A 17646-nucleotide genomic window follows, 5' to 3' on the forward strand; every position below is an offset into this window, starting at 1 on the left:
AGTACAACGATGAAAGCTAGCGTACTACGACGTATGGCAGTGTTTTTCAGCGTGCTCTCAATGTTTCCAAAACTTACCCATAACGTATTCGACATGTGCCAGCGTTTTCGACAAATTTTTCATACGTCGGTATAAGCTGGCTAAAACGTCAAGGTGCAACTGGACCTTAACGTACCTCCAACGCACATTGACGTATGTAGAAGTATTTGTCGTCTTCCGGACGACCACAGAACTTACTGAACGTGTTTCTAACTTACAGCTACCGTATAATGGCGTATTGGCAGCGTTTAGGGGAATTGGTATATAAAAATGGGGTTCACAGGAGGAACCCATCAGTGTTCCAGACTCCATGGTTTTTTTTTGGGGGGGGGGTTTCTTCTTCAGCATGACGGTGATGTTGACACTTTGATTTCTCGTGCGGTTATAATATAATATAATAAAAGGCTGCCGCTCAACCATTTAAATCATTCCTGCACTAGAAATCGAAGTGTCAACATCACCGTCATGCCGAAGAAAAATAAATAAATAAAAACCATGGAGTCTGGAACACTGATGGGTTCCTCCTGTGTGAACCCCATTTTTATATACCAATTCCCCTAAACGCTGCCAATACGCCATTATACGGTAACTGTAAGTTAGAAACACGTTCAGTAAGTTCTGTGGTCGTCCTGAAGACGTCAAATACGTCTACATACGTCAATATGCATTGGAGATACGTTACTCATAGGTTAGAAATAAATTTCGGGTACGCTAAACATTACCTCGACGTGTTTCGACTTATGAGGAACTTACAAGTAACGTGTGTCGACGTGTGTCAACGATCGCATAACGTGCCTACAACTTATGGCCAGCATATGCAGAACGTGTGAGTCATACGCTGGCATACGTCGAAAAATTTTGAGCATGCTTAAAATTTGTCGACGTGCTCGGCGTACTACGACGTATGCCAGCGTGCTTCAGTGTGCTCTTAACGTATACAAAACTTACCCATAACGTATTCGACGTGTGCCAGCGTTTTCGGCTAATTTTTCATACGTCGGCATACGCTTGCTAAAACGTCAAGGTGTGACAGGGCCTTGACAATTCGTTGTCTAGTGCAGTTATGATTTGAATCGTCGAGCCACAGCCTTTTAATAGGCTATGCCACATGATCGTTGGCGATACCCTGCCGTGCACTATGTATAAGTTAGACTATCGTTGGGCATAGGTTGTGAACGCCGACAACACGCAAAGCATTTGTTGGTATAAGTTATCTATATGTTCTCGAAACGTTCTGTGTATGTTACTAATACGTTATGCATCCGTCCAACTCGTTATGAATACGCCAAAAACTTTTTTTAAAACCATCAATAGTTCAGCGTACGCCAGCGTTTTACATACATTTTGATATGTTGCCATACGCTGGCTAAAACGTCAAGGTGTGACAGCAGCTTTATCAATATGTATTCATGTCTCTGAAATTTATTTGATATGATAATGGTTTATTTTGCTAGCTAAGTAAATAGATGCTCACCATTTTCCCATTATAGACAATAACGAATGGTTAATCCTTATAGTCAAGCTGAAAATGTGTTTAAAACATGTCAATAATCACTCGCACTTCTTGTAACAATATAAGCATTGCTCATCTTATTTTGCATAAGCAATATTTTTTGGCATGGCAATATTGTTAGTGTTAATACTGTTTTGTAATAACATTAATATTATGCCATTGTCATTGTTGTTGTTATTAGTTTTGTTTTTTGAAGCGGCCTTGGAAGAACGCCACCATTAGCTATCTTAACATGGATATACAGTATTGCTTGCAGTGGGTCACCTGAAGTGAGCATCGTTATGTGTACATCAAAGACGACATTACCACTGTTGCTGTGGTTGTGTTATATTTGCAGTAATGGGAGCAGTGATTGTGATCATCATCTTCATTGCTCTGGGTACTTTTATTGCCGTGGGATACAAGTGCTGGACCAGAAGATATCTGTTTTCACTGCCAGACATGGAAATGTTGTACAATCTTAGAATAAGGTGAGTTATTTATGAACATGAATCCATAAATTTTCTACATACTCTAGAATTGTGAAATTGCACTGGAATGCCAATCCTTATTTGTTCAGATTAATACACCTGTTTCCTACAAGAACGACAGGAAGGGTCAAGTTATTATCCTCTCCTGGGTCTACAGATTACAGTAGATCTTGTCTCGGCTCCGTTATTCTGTGGTGGACGCATAGCATGATGCCTCAAGGATGTTGGGATTCCTTCAGATTTCTTTCATGTTAGTTTTAAACAGCAGTAGTGACTGTTTAAAAAGGTAATCGTAAGTGTTTGTGGGTTATAATATTTTTAGATCTTCGTGGAGGATCTCTAAGTCTTACTGACGTTGTTGATCTTGTGAACATTTTTGTTTCACAGCCTACAGTTTTCATCGAAACTTCCTGAAACTTGGCTTATATTGGTAAAAATACCCTGCACAGACTGTAACCATCTCCGATTTTGAAAATTCTTCCTAGAAAAAAATTATGACGTCAAAATATCTCCGCGAATGGAAATCGCCTAAAAAATTATCTCCGAAACTAGGCAAGCTTTTTGAATTCTGTTTGTGGGAATCAAACAGGGCATTAGCAGAGATGAATTACCGCACATATGATACATCACTATGACGTCATATCAATTTTTATGACGTCATTCCTATTTTTTGACATTTTTTGTTTGTTTGTTTCACAGCCTACAGTTTTCATCGAAACTTCCTGAAACTTGGCGTATATATGTAAAAATACCCTGCGCAGACAGTAACCATCTCCGATTTTGAAAATTCCTCCTGGAAAAAAGTTATGACGTCAAAATATCTTCACTAATGGAAATCGCCTAAAAAATTATCTCAAACTAGGCAAGCTTTTTGAATTCTGTTTGCGGGAATCGAACAGGGCATTAGCAGAGATTAATTACCGCACATATGATCGATACATCACTATGACGTCATATCATTTTTATGACGTCATTCCTATTTTTGACATTTTTTGTTTCACAACCCAGAGTTTTCATCGGATCTTCGTGAAACTTGCCATGTATATGCAGAAAGCCCACGTGCAGGCAGTAACCATCTCCGATTTTGGAAATTCTTCCGAGAAAAAAAGTTGACGTCATAATATCGCCGCTAATGGAAATCGCCTATACCATTATCTCCAAAACTAGGCAAGCTGTTTGAATTTTGTTTGCGGGAATCAAGCCGGGCATTAGCACAGATAATTTATCGCAAACCTGATGCATCACAATTAAGTCATATTCGTTTTTATGACGTCATCATTAAGAGAACGAGGATCTTAGCTCATTCGAGCTTGTTTTACTTCTACTGTGCCTCTTCCTCGTCCTCCTCTTCTCCCCACGAAACGCCCCGATAAGCTATTTATATATGTTAACATGGTGTTTGTCCAAGGAGGAAAAAAACCCTTGGGGAGGAGGAAAATATTTTTATTATTAATACTGTTTTGTAATAACATTCATATTATGCCATTGCCATTATTGTTGTTATTAGTTTTGTTATTCGAAGCGGCCTTGAAAGAATGCCACCATTAGCTATCTTAACATGGGTGTACACCTTAACATGGACTTCAACCCCCTTGGGGACAGGGGGGAGGGCAAATTAAATCGCTACAACCTCCCTCGTTCACCTCCATCATTTAAAGAGTCATGTATGCTTTGTTAGCTAAAGATCGTTGCCACTTATCTAGAGGCCTAGCAAGTCAAGACTGCTCTGATCCATAAATATGAGGGAGACGCGATAATCATAGAATGCCTTAATCATGTCAAGTTTCCTCAAAACTTCTTCCAGTTTAATCGTGACTGTTTAAAAATTTATAAAATGTACGTTTGACAGAATTGACTGAAACGTTTTTGCTAACACCAATTTTTACATCAGGTGTGCCCCATGAAGGCCATGATAACCTATTATATACCTTAAATGATGGCAGGATGAGATTGAAGAGGATGTGGAAGTTGATTCCATAGGTGCGAAAAAAGAGAAATAAATGAGTGGAGAGAGCAGTGATCCTGGATTTGGGGACTTTCACCAGAAAAGCATTGATGTTGGACCGCTGCTACTCTGCTTAAATCTGGGGGTGGGAGAAGAAATACAGCATGGAAAGAGCAGAGAGTGCAAGACCAGAAAGGAAGTGGTGGAAGACAGAGGGACCATCAACCTGCCTGCGATGGGAAAGTGAAAGTCCCATTGATTCAGCTTCATAATGGGAGATCCCAATGATATTGAAGGCTTTTGTTTCCATGGCGTCAAACTGAACACGGTGTGAGGCAGGAGCACCAGCCCAGAGGGGAGAGCAGTATTCTGTAAAGCTGTGGATGAAGGCCTTGTAGGTTGGTAATAGTTCAGGTGTGTCAAGGAAGGACTTTGTACAAAGGAACTATGATTCCCAGTCGATGACTGGCTTTGGAGGCCAACTTTGAAATGTGGTTTGCCCAAGAAAAATCATGGCTGATCGCGAGATCCAGGAGTTTGAGTGACTGAAATTCTTCAAGAGGATTGGTCAGAAAGTATATGGGAAGGTTTGCCAGATGGTTATGAGAGAGAGAGAGAGAGAGAGAGAGAGAGACAGACATAGAGACAGACAGACAGACATAGAGACAGACAGACAGACATAGAGACAGACAGACAGACATAGAGACAGACAGACAGACATAGAGACAGACAGACAGACAGACAGACAGACATAGAGACAGACAGACAGACATAGAGACAGACAGACATACAGACAGACAGACAGACATAGAGACAGACAGACAGACAGACATAGAGACAGACAGACAGACAGACATAGAGACAGACAGACAGACATAGAGACAGACAGACAGACAGACATAGAGACAGACAGACAGACAGACAGACATAGAGACAGACAGACAGACAGACATAGAGACAGACAGACAGACAGACAGACATAGAGACAGACAGACAGACAGACATAGAGACAGACAGACAGACAGACATAGAGACAGACAGACATAGAGATAGATTTATGAGAATTGAGATAGAGATAGAGATAGATTTATGAGAATTGAGATAGAGATAGAGATAGATTTATGAGAATTGAGATAGAGATAGAGATAGATTTATGAGAATTGAGATAGAGATAGAGATAGATTTATGAGAATTGAGATAGAGATAGAGATAGATTTATGAGAATTGAGATAGAGATAGAGATAGATTTATGAGAATTGAGATAGAGATAGAGATAGATTTATGAGAATTGAGATAGAGATAGAGATAGATTTATGAGATAGAGATAGAGATAGAGATAGATTTATGAGATAGAGATAGAGATAGAGATAGATTTATGAGATAGAGATAGAGATAGAGATAGATTTATGAGATAGAGATAGAGATAGAGATAGATTTATGAGATAGAGATAGAGATAGAGATAGATTTATGAGATAGAGATAGAGATAGTGATAGATTTATGAGATAGAGATAGAGATAGAGATAGATTTATGAGAATAGAGATAGAGATAGAGATAGATTTATGAGAATTGAGATAGAGATAGAGATAGAGATAGATTTATGAGAATTGAGATAGAGATAGAGATAGATTTATGAGAATAGAGAGAGAGATAGAGATAGATTTATGAGAATAGAGATAGAGATAGAGATAGATTTATGAGAATAGAGATAGAGATAGAGATAGAGATAGATTTATGAGAATCGAGATAGAGATAGAGATAGAGATAGATTTATGAGAATAGAGATAGAGATAGAGATAGAGATAGATTTATGAGAATAGAGATAGAGATAGAGATAGAGATAGAGATAGATTTATGAGATAGAGATAGAGATAGAGATAGATTTATGAGATAGAGATAGAGATAGAGATAGATTTATGAGAATAGAGATAGAGATAGAGATAGATTTATGAGATAGAGATAGATTTATGAGATAGAGATAGAGATAGAGATAGATTTATGAGATAGAGATAGAGATAGATTTATGAGATAGAGATAGAGATAGAGATAGATTTATGAGATAGAGATAGAGATAGAGATAGATTTATGAGATAGAGATAGAGATAGAGATAGATTTATGAGAATAGAGATAGAGATAGAGATAGATTTATGAGAATTTAGATAGAGATAGAGATAGAGATAGAGATAGATTTATGAGAATTGAGATAGAGATAGAGATAGATTTATGAGAATAGAGATAGAGATAGAGATAGATTTATGAGAATAGCGATAGAGATCGAGATAGATTTATGAGAATAGAGATAGAGATAGAGATAGAGATAGATTTATGAGAATAGAGATAGAGATAGAGATAGATTTATGAGAATAGAGATAGAGATAGAGATAGAGATAGAGATAGATATATGAGAATAGAGATAGAGATAGAGATAGAGATAGATTTATGAGAATAGAGATAGAGATAGAGATAGAGATAGATTTATGAGAATTGAGATAGAGATAGAGATAGATTTATGAGAATTGAGAGAGAGATAGAGATAGAGATAGAGATAGATTTATGAGAATTGAGATAGACATTCAAATTGTTTAACCAGCTTGTAATTTTTGTCAAGGTCTAAAGAGAGAGAAGAGGCTGCAGCCTTCCTCTTTGAAGGATGAGGGATGCCATGGCAGAGGGTGGGGTCATTAGCAAATAGAGAAAGAGGATTTTACAGAGTCAGAGCAAGTCCCGCATGCCAAGGAGGCAAGTCCCGCGTGCCAAGGAGGCAAGTCCCGCGTGCCAAGGAGGCAAGTCCCGCGTGCCAAGGAGGCAAGTCCCGCGTGCCAAGGAGGCAAGTCCCGCGTGCCAAGGAGGCAAGTCTCGCGCGGCAAAGAGACTACATTGTCCATGACAACAATTTCACCTCATTATAATCAAATGGGACATTTTTGTGATTCATTATTTCCAAACCTCAGGAATTTTTCAAGATATCAGACTGAAACTTACACAGCTTATTTGTATGTATGTGTCGTATATGTGTACAAAATGTCAAAATTAGTCAAATGTCAAGGTCAATGCTATCCAAAACATGTAAAACACCTATTAGGGCGCAATTAGAAACTGTTTCAACCAAATTTGTAATGCGCAACATTCCGTCATGTAAAACACTTGATAGGGCAAATTTTTACAAATTACCAAATTTCTGTTTCCGTGGCAACTGTTGTTTATTTGGATTTTGAAAGTATTGTACTGGGCACAACATCTTTCTGGTTTGTTTGTCTGTGAACAGGCTATTTCAAAAAGTTGTGGACGGACAAAATTTGGTGGACAGGTTGGGTGTGTGACAAGGACGAATTGATTAGATTTTGGTGAAGATCCGGATGCATATCATTGGGATAGAAAACGGAAAACTGTTCAGCTTGGCAGAGGTATGCACTCTACAGAGTGCCTTCTAGCTCGTCAATGAACTGCTGGCTAATTGATAACCTACAGGGAGGAGGTTCGCTCCTTACCCAACCTGGCCTGATCTACATGTGATGGTCATTAAAATACCTGCCTATGAAAAAATGCAATGCTACCCACATCTCTAAAACGAAAAAAAAAGATATAAAGTAATATGACGAGGGTAGAGAGAGTTGTAATTGAAATGGTGAAAGGAGGAGAACTGGGATAAACAAAAAGAGAGGTCCAGGGAAGCATTAACTGCCATGTTATTGGACTAGATAATGCAATTACCTTTCCATTCATAACTATTCATAACTATTCATCAAATTAATTTTCATCAGAAATTGTCAGAATTGCAAATACTCACTTTTTAATCTAATTGTGTGAATAATTTGGTGCCTATTGATCATGCGTTTTAATTGGTTATTGATGAGCAGTTGAAACTTTCTTTCAGTGTCATCGATTTCTTCAAGCATCACAATCCTTATAAGGTTCACAGCGATGCTTCACAAAACATCAGTGTGAATATATCAGGAGGCAAACGGGATACAAGTGACGACATCATCAATATCGTATTGGGTGAGGTGAGTGGAACTGCAGTAATGTGATATAATTTTTCCACATTGCGAATTGGTGGGGTGACCTATGATTCCGTCTCCACCATTAAGTCACTTTAACCTGTAAAATTAAGCAAACCATACTGCTTGATTCAGCTAATTGATTGATTGATTGATTTTTGCTCTCCTTCAGTCCACTCACTGTTTATGAAAACTTGCAGACAAATTGATTTGCGCTTAATGTGGAGGGTCAGGAAGCTGAGAAATCTTTGAATTATTATGATTGCTCATGGTGGCCTTTTGATGTTTGGTTTGTTGATTGTGGAAATATATTTATGAGATGATCCAGAGTGATAGGGTGTTATTTGCTAAGATCAATGAATGACATGCTGTTTGCTTGACAACCATCTGATCCTTTCAAGTTCAGAGTGTGAAGCATCTCTTGCCATCCTGTCGTTGGGATAGGGTACTGTATAGCATCAAGTGGAGTCACCTGCACTTAAAAAGGAGGGCTATCTCTGACATCAACAGAGAGGTCGCATGAGTATATGAGGAACAAGAATGGGTCGAAGACACTACCTTGGGGTACTCGAGCCTCTGAAAGAGGACATAACAATATTCCATTAAAGGCTACGCACGGAGTGTGTAAGTAGAGGAAGTCAGCAAGCCATGCATGAAGTTGGCCTTTGCTGTCAAGGCAGAGTGCTGGGAAAGCAGAGTCGGGTGCCAGACTGTGTCGAATGTCCTAGGTATGTCTGGAGACAACCCTTGCCTCGTGTTTAAGATTCAGGCTCTCCATCATTGTTGGGAGAGAAGCAGTAGTATGTCCAAAGTTCAGTGACCTGGAAGAAATCCAAACTGATGATCAGAGATTATTTGAGAAAATAAAGAGTCGATGTCAGTTCCATTGATTGGTTTCATGAATTTGCTTAATATTGGGAGTAGGCTTCCTGCTTTGTAGTTGAGGCGATCTGTTTTTGCACCCCGAATGTGCCTTGTGTAAGTCTTTGCATATATGACAATGGATTACTCAAAACATTGTTCTGACATTGGTGTTTTGAAAACATTGGACTTCTATCACTGTTTCGGAAAGCTGACCACCAATACATAGCCAAATTTATTTAAGTGTATTTTCCATCTTTGCATCATTATGATCACTTGCAGTGATCTTTGATTTGGGATTAGCCGATGGTGTGGGAGGAAATGGGGGGGAGGGGTGATATTTCATGCTTTCCCCTCCCCATCATGCTATCACCAACTTCACAGAAGCCCGTCACAATCACCTGTCCAACTCTCAATCCCACAAATTATGCAGAAAGAGAAAATAGTCAAAAATGTTACCAAGGACCTGCGTAACCTCCACGGTAAAAGCCCTGCTTGAAAGAATGCCACATATTTATTTGGGCGGTGTGCAGACAACAGACTGCTGCTTCGATTGTTGAGGCCGATCTTCACAAGGCCCGTGACACCTATCAGCTCAAATTCCTTTTGACTGTCGCTTTGGTCATTTTACAATGAAGGGACAAGTTATATGGAGGGCATGGCCATTGTGAATATGACAGCTCCGAAGATGTCTTTTACTTCGCGCAGCAGTAATCACCAACATGGCGACCACATGATTTCTTTCAAGCTGAAATTGTGGGTGGCGTCAGGTGAACGTTGTTGAAGAAATTGAATTGAGACGCTCTTTACCTCTCAGTTATCTCAAAACTACGTTAGTTGTTTCTGATGACTTGATTCTTACATGTATTCACGAAGCGTACACAGATAAATGAAATCGGTAGCATTATTTAAAACTTTGCGCCTCATTTGACCCAGCAGTAGTCATTATCAATGTTGATCTGTGCTATTTTGCTGTCATCACTCACAAATCTTTGCTTGACGTCGAACTTTGCTTTGATCTCTCAAACATTACACCTGAAACGTGCTCACAGTCGTTTTTTGTTCTGGGAGAGTTGAATATCTTTTCAAACTTTAGAGCTAGCATTTTTTATCTACCCATAATGGGCATGAATGAAGTTTAGCAAACTTTGTTACTTTCCACAGGATATGGGTTTTTCAGATTCTGGAAAACCTCCCTTGCAGTTTGATAACCCCATGTACTTGGGAGAACCACGTGCAGAGATGTCCATTTCCACGCTCCCCGTGGTACGCAACGCACAACATCAGCTATGGGTTAAAGTGGGAATGTTTGTCTTGTTAAACATCAGTGGGGATGTTTTCTCCACCGACATTTGGCTGTTTATAAAGATACTCATCTAACTTTGTTTTCTTACTATGCTTCACGTCTTTATGGCTGACATTTGGCTGTTTCTAAACATACTCATCTAACTTTGTTTTCTTATTATGCTTCACGTCTTTATGGCTGACATTTGGCTGTTTCTAAACATACTCATCTAACTTTGTTTTCTTACTATGCTTCACGTCTTTATGGCTTTGTTTTAAATCTTTATTGTCCGCAGCAAATGGTGCAACAGAACGTGATGCCCGTTAGTTTTGAGAATGTATTGTACAGAGAGTCTGAAAATGTTGGAAGAGAAAAAGTTGCTGAAACACAACATCCTCGCCTTCAGGTGAAGTTTCCCGCTTTCGTGTTAGTTTTACGTATTTGAAAAGGGAAGACAAATTTGACTCATCATCAGTGACCTTTCTTTTGCCTGCAATGAAAATTTTGTCTCATGGTTAGCCATAAGCAAGTTGAGTCGATTTATTACCTCTGCCACCGAAGGTGGACAGAGGTTATGTTTTCCCCCATTTTTGTCCGTTTGGCTGTCAGCAAGATATATCACAAAGTTGTGGACAAATTTGGACGAAACTTGGTTGACAGGTTGGGTGTGTGACAAGGACAAATTGATTAGATTTTCGTGAAGATCTGGATCCGGATACTGGAATTTTTAGGGATTCTTGCAATTGAGAGATGGGGCCCAAAATTATATGAAGCTTAATATCTCAAAAAGTTGTGAACTGATTCAGATGAAACTTGGTTGATGAGTTGAGTAGGTAACAAGAACAAGCCGATTCGATTTTTGTTCGGGTCTGAATCCTGATCCAGTATAACGATGAGCGACAAAACATAAACTGTTCAGCATGGCGGAAATACTGTATGTACTCTACCGAGTGCCGTTATATTTTAGCTCACCTGGACTTTATTCAGGTGAGCTTATGTGATCGAGCAGTGTCCACAGGTGAGTAAGGCAGGAAGGCAGTCAGTCAGTCAGTCCATAAACACTTCAGTCATTATCGCTCAAAGCAAATACAATTTTGACAAAACTTGGCCACAAGCTTCATATCTGATGACTAATGAAAGTGTATTGATCGCATCAAAATCTGCACTCATTGAGGGGGTCTATGGGGGGGGGTGTTTAAGCACCCGCCCTCCCCCACCCAAAATGGGTATTTGCTCTCTTCTACGCAACTACACACACACTTTCAATGAAACTTGACCACAATCTTCATCTCCCGTCATGTATCAAAGTATATCAACTGCATCAAAATCTGCGCTCATGAAGGGGGTTTACGGGGGGGATTTTTGATCCCCCCAAAATAGGTATTTGCTCTCATCCGAAACTACACACTATTTCGATGAAACTTGACCACAACCTTCATCACCCGTGATGTACCAAAGTTTCTTCACGGCATGAAAATAAATCTGCATCTCGGGGGTCTGCGGGGATTTTAAGTGACGGTTGCGCCTGATCCAGGTGAGCTTCAGGATGCACGGTCCTATTTGTGTGACGTTGTCATCATTTATTAACATGCTTTTTCATCACAAACGCATGTTATACGTCATCATTCATCTTTCTCTTTTGCTGCTCGAAGGTCGGTTCTTTGCTGCCAAAGTATATCCACCATGGCGAGGATTACACTCGGTGGTTTGCTTTTGCATTCCGAATGGTGGTCAGGGGAATAATTTGTAATTTTTTCAGGATGCCAATGATAGCTCGCATTCTTTTCGTGAAGGACAGCGTGGAGATCTTTTATGTCCTTTGCAAACTTTGATGCTGTCCTGTTTCTGCTAAGCTATTACCAATCTGCTTTTTGGGAATTTAAATTTGGGGACGAGGGGGTGTGGAGTCAGTAACAATGATGCGACCAACTGTTGTGCACAATTACTGTTGTTCATAAGTTGAGAAGGACATCAAATCAGGTGCTGGAGAAGGGCATCACATCCAGTTTCACACCAGTCCCATTAACTTTTCTTGTTATCCTCACTAGAGGAGAGGGTATTGCATTTTGTATTGCAAAGGGTATTGCATTTGGGTTCAAATTGCAAAGGGTATTGCATTTGGGTTCGTTTGTCTGTTTGTTTGTCTGTTTGCTTGTTTGGCCACACAGAAATTTCGTGTTTTTCTCTGCAACCGCTTGTCGGATTGAGATGACATTTTCACAATAGGAGCGGCTACTCATGTAGAATGTTTCAATGATAATTATGAGGTGTGGCAGCCATGTTGGAAAAACACAAAAACTTTGAACCTCTGTATCTCTAAAACCGCACCATGGAAAAAATTGAAATTTGGCACACGGCAAGTAGTCATGGAGAATAAGTGTGATTTTTTTTTAATGATGTCATAGATGCCTTTGTTATGACGTCACAATTGCATGTGTAGAACGCTACATCCGATCATTATGAAAAATTTTGAGGGTCATCTTGGGATAAATTGGTCCACAGAAAAAAAAATTGATGATGTCATCGGTCACCTGATTCGGTCACCACATTGTTTTTTCTAAAACTTTCAAAAATCTTCTCTGAAATGGCTGAACAGATTGAGGCAAAACTTTACACTTACGACCGCCTATCCATGAGGAACAAAATGTTCACACATATGACGTCATAGGTCTCGCAGTTTGGCAGCCATATTGGATTTACCATCCATCCATTGAGACCATACTCTGTGCAGAGTGTTGGTGCTGCCTAAGCAGTCTCCTTGTCCATTGGGCACAATCCTGGATGGATCACCACTCCGACACAGTATACCAGCATGCTGGCACTCATTTTGCCGACCTCAGAAGGATGAAAGGCAGTCAACTCCACCTGGTATTAATTCAACAGACGAGTGGGGTTTGAACTCAGGATCACTGGATCCTAATATAACCCAACCACCCCAACCATTAAGGCAACACCAGGCATGATTTACCATAAAAACTATTTTAAATCTTCTTCTCCAGAATGGCTGAAGAGATCGAGGGGGAACTTCACACAAATGTTCCCCAAGCCTTGGTAAATTGGAACCAGGGTATTCATGAATAATTGATGTCACATGGTCTGGTAGCCATATTGGATTGAGCAAAAAACTTAAAAAAAATTCTTTTTCTTGAACCTTCACAATTATGGGGAATTTATGTTTTAAATTTCTACCTGATCAGACACATGGTTTGGCAGCCAGAATTATTTAATTTTTTGAACCTGGGTTCTTTTTTATTTTTTTGGAGTGAGGCTCACTTGGCTGCACCTGGATGCATTTGAGGATAGAGGAGTAGCAGCTGAAACCCGAACCCTATTCAAGATCCTCCTGATGACTTCATCTTTGATATTTGCTTGTTTGGGTTCCTTCTGATGACTACAATGCAGGACTGTACCTATTTGGTCTTCCATTTTATTTGAATTGAATTAATTTTAATCCCATTCTAAATTAAATTGAATAATAATAAACGTCATGGGTCAGGGTCAGGTGTCCGATCAAAGTGGCGTTGCATCAAAGCGGGACGTCTTTGTACCCAGTCATCACTGCCAGCAGTTATAAAGTGGCAGTTACAGTTATGTCTATCATTAGCTCATCTGGAACGTAGTTCTATGGAGTTTATGGGACGACACGTCATCCCTCCATCCGTCCATCCACAAATACTTGCAGCTTCTTCTCTGAAACTACACATACAATTTCGATGAAACTTTACCACAACGTTCATCACTGTGTATGCACCAAAGTTTGTTTTGGGCTAAGCGCATGTAAGTGGTTACCACCCCTATTTTAGGGCATACCCTGACTTGAGTGGCATTTTTGAAAGTCACAAAGACTACTACTGGTCAGGAAATTTCGTTCATTGCACAGACAGTGTTCCATAGGACCTTAAAATATATAGGTTCATGGGTCTATGATGTATATTACTGAATCTACAGGATTTTTATTGAATACACATGCCCAGTATTGGCCTTTTTTTTTGTTTCACCTTAAAATATGACTTATATTAGACCATGCAAAAATACAACATATAAAATATTCCATATGAAATTTCTCATCTAATCAAAAGGTTGTCACCCACCGTCTGAGAAAATCAGCATTTGTGTCGGTCAGTGGTGGATTTGCATGATATATGCACATTCTGGCATATTTTTATTTTTTCTTTCCCTTTTAGAGCCTGGGACTATGAAATCCCCGAACAAAATGACTAGTTTATCAATAACTCATATTTACGTGTCTTAAATTATTCAACTTATTACCAATAATCAATGTAAAAAAAATTGAGATGATCCGGGTGGATACTTAATTACAGCGGTTTGACCGAACTTTCCAACCCAAATGTCTGACTGCACGTCACGTTTTTTTTTTTTTTAAATGCTTTTATTCTTCTGTGCATCAGATTATTTTCACTAAAATTTATTTACAAATGGGGCACAGTGATATAGATACAATAGTATAAAAAAATTGAAAACGTGCATGGCTTTGGTTTAGAGTAATTTTGCATTTTTGTCCGACTGCACGTCACTCTTTTTAAAATTTGATTAAAAAATTAATTTTCTTTAAAAAAAATGTAAATATTTTTCCAGGTATTTAAAAAATATTTTATTAATTTAGAAGGCAGTTAAAACAGTTTTGGAGAATTTAGAGAGCATTATGTTACTCCCAGAATTGATTGAATTGAAAATTTAAGTCCAAGAATTTGTTCGATAAATCTTCTCTCTTTTAGTGCTTTTCAGCATCTGACATTCACTAAATAGAGCAGTAATAAAAAATAGGTATGTATTATTTCTTAATAATCCCAGAAGTTGGTATTTTGATTATTAGATTAGTTGCTAAAATAAGTTACATACTATGACCTTCATTTATTTTGCCAAAAAAGAAAAATTAGGTAATTTCATTGAAAACTCGCAAAACCATCAGAATAGGTACCCCTTCTTCAAAGTATCATATTTATATATATATATATATATATATATATATATATATATATATATATACATATATATATATATATGTACATATATATATATATATATATATATATATATATATATATATATATATAATTAAGCCATACGGTTTTTTTGTTCTGAACTCAGTTAGACTTACACTTTCAGGAAAATGTAGTGAGAAGGCAATGGAACAAACTTCATTTTTTGACATTTTTGAAACAGAGTGGTAACCACTTACATGCGCTTAGCATTTGGCATTAAAAAAAAGTCTGGCCTGAAAGGGGTCCACGGGGGTTGCCCTCCAAAAATAGGTATTTCCTTTCTTCTCAGAAACCACACATGCAATTCTGATGAATCTTTACCACAACCTTAATCACCAGTGATGTACCAAAATTTGTTCATGGCATTAAAAAGGAAAAAATAATCGGGTTCTGAGAGGTCTACTCAGGGAGTTTACCGGGGGGGGGGGTTGTCCCTCCCCCTCTTCCTCAAGAGATATTTGCTTTCTTTTCAGAAATGATACACCAATTCAAATGAAACGACTATAACCCTTGTCACCCATGATTTACCCAAATTTTGTTCATGACATGAGAAAAATCGGACTCTAAGGGAGTGTAAGGGGTCTTGAAATGCAAAAACATAGAAAAGGTCACAGGGGGCAATCACATACTGGGAGAAATTATCCTACCAAGTTAAATAATACCCTACCTACCATACCCTGCCTAGTTAAAACAGCACCACCCCCCGTGTGTTGACATGTAACACTTATGCTCACAGTTTCCCCACTTAATTTACATCGAGATGTCTCCTACATGTCCATGGACCAAGCTACTCTATGCAATCCTAATATTCCTATGAAATTATTACATCTACCCCCACAAACGTAATATTTTGTGGATCATCCCTGCCTACCAGTGGTTCCCTGGATATCTTATCCAGCCACTACCAGGTGAGCGCCCAGGGGTACTGCCCCTATGTTTAGTTATGTAACACACCAGTGCACAATCGCCACACAAAATACACTACACAAAACAAGTCCTGGCGAGGGTCTGCAATCTCTGATTGCTCTTTTTATTGTTTCTGCCATTGAGTGCTTTGTATAATTGTGTGAGTGCCTCTGGAGGTGCATCATCGAGTGACATTTCTCTCAACTGCTACTTCTTTATTCTTCCTCCATGAAAGTACCATTACAAATAGCAATGTGCTTCTATTTTTGATGCACAGGATCTTGTAGATGCTTCATTCATGTAATCCTCGACGAACACTCCAAGAAGGTCAACGTGACTGCAAAGGAGCCTTCCACATGGTGATATTTTCAAAAACGTCTTGATTCCTATTTGTGGAAATATTTCATACCGAAGGAAATGTTTTCATATCGTGCTTCCTTGCTCGGTTAAGGTGAATATGTTCACTCGTACGCTCGAGACATCTTTTCAAAGTCCTAATCCATTATATTTCACTTTCCATTCTCTTGCATGATAAACAAGTCGTGTTTTCTTTGTTCCTGGTAATTTATCCCCTTATTCTCCCGATTATGGAATTGTCTCCCTGTGTACATTGTATCATCCTTCTTATTCTAGTCTTTCAAATGCACTGCCCATTCCTACCTTGTGCGCTCACCGATGCACATTCGCTATCTCTTCTACACGTGATGATTCTTTCCAATTGTGTTCCTCTCCATTGTGAGGTCATTGTTACTCGTTTTGTGATATTCCTCCTTTCCTACTTATGTATATCCATCCCTCCACTCCACCACTCTCCAACACCCTTTGTTAGTTTATGAACCTGCTGCTCTTTGTCGTCCAGCTCCTCCATGAGTCAACAGTCTACACCCTTGTACAAAAAAAATACTGTTCACACCTTTGATATCACTGCATTGTGAACATTTAATTACTAATTCTCTTTTGTGACATACCAAAAGTCATGTTCCTATTCCATGTTACTTTACTCATCAACGTCTGACAAGAGCATCCATTTTACATGCACTGCTGGCAAACTTGTATACATCTGCCAGTTTTATTTGACGAATTGAGCCACAACAGAAATGTCAAAATAAAACATCTCGGTCAACCTCTTCCTGCATGATCGTTGATGCTTTACCACATACCGATTGTGTTATGAGGGTTTTTTGCATCCAAGGTCTAGGTTTATGGAAGAGTGACATTACAGAGGGGATAGAGAGATGACTGTGGGGCAATTAGGGGATTAATGAACAGGAGCAGTAGAAAGAAGGCAGAGACACCCTGTGAACAAATGGGGAGAGTTCATGAGGAGATGAAAAGGTCATGGGTAGGGATGGAAAGTGACCTGAGGTAGTGGTGTGCTGTCTACGTAAAACCCTGGAAGAAAGACTGGGATTGAACAGATTTAATAATGAGGTTCCATTGGAAGGAGAAGAGAGGAACAAAGTAGGGGAGGGTGAGCAGTGAGCCTGTATTTTGGGAGTTTAGGAAGGAGGATTTCTGGGTGTTAATGAGTTAATATTTGTCCTTTTCCTGAATAGACATATCTATGAAAGTGAATGCTGTTTTTAGCTCACTTGGAACGTCATTCCGGGGAGCTTATGGGATGG

General features: G+C 39.0%; 1 protein-coding gene across 2 annotated transcripts in view; it reads left to right on the forward strand.

Annotated features, from left to right (window-relative positions):
- LRP2 (LDL receptor related protein 2) overlaps positions 1-17148 on the forward strand; it is a 350948-nt gene extending 333800 nt beyond the window's left edge. For both annotated transcript variants that reach the window (XM_085883668.1, XM_085883669.1), the window contains 5 exons: positions 1890-2022; positions 7843-7972; positions 9992-10093; positions 10408-10518; positions 16299-17148. In XM_085883668.1, coding sequence (XP_085739794.1) covers positions 1890-2022; positions 7843-7972; positions 9992-10093; positions 10408-10518; positions 16299-16325 — 503 coding nt within the window. In that variant the 3' untranslated portion in view covers positions 16326-17148. The remainder of the gene's footprint in view (positions 1-1889; positions 2023-7842; positions 7973-9991; positions 10094-10407; positions 10519-16298) is intronic.
- Positions 17149-17646: the final 498 nt, after the last annotated feature.

Source organism: Eptatretus burgeri, chromosome 1, assembly GCF_056783735.1.
Source record: "Eptatretus burgeri isolate ZD-2024b chromosome 1, Ebu_testis_v1, whole genome shotgun sequence".
NCBI classification, from domain to species: Eukaryota; Metazoa; Chordata; class Myxini; order Myxiniformes; family Myxinidae; genus Eptatretus; species Eptatretus burgeri.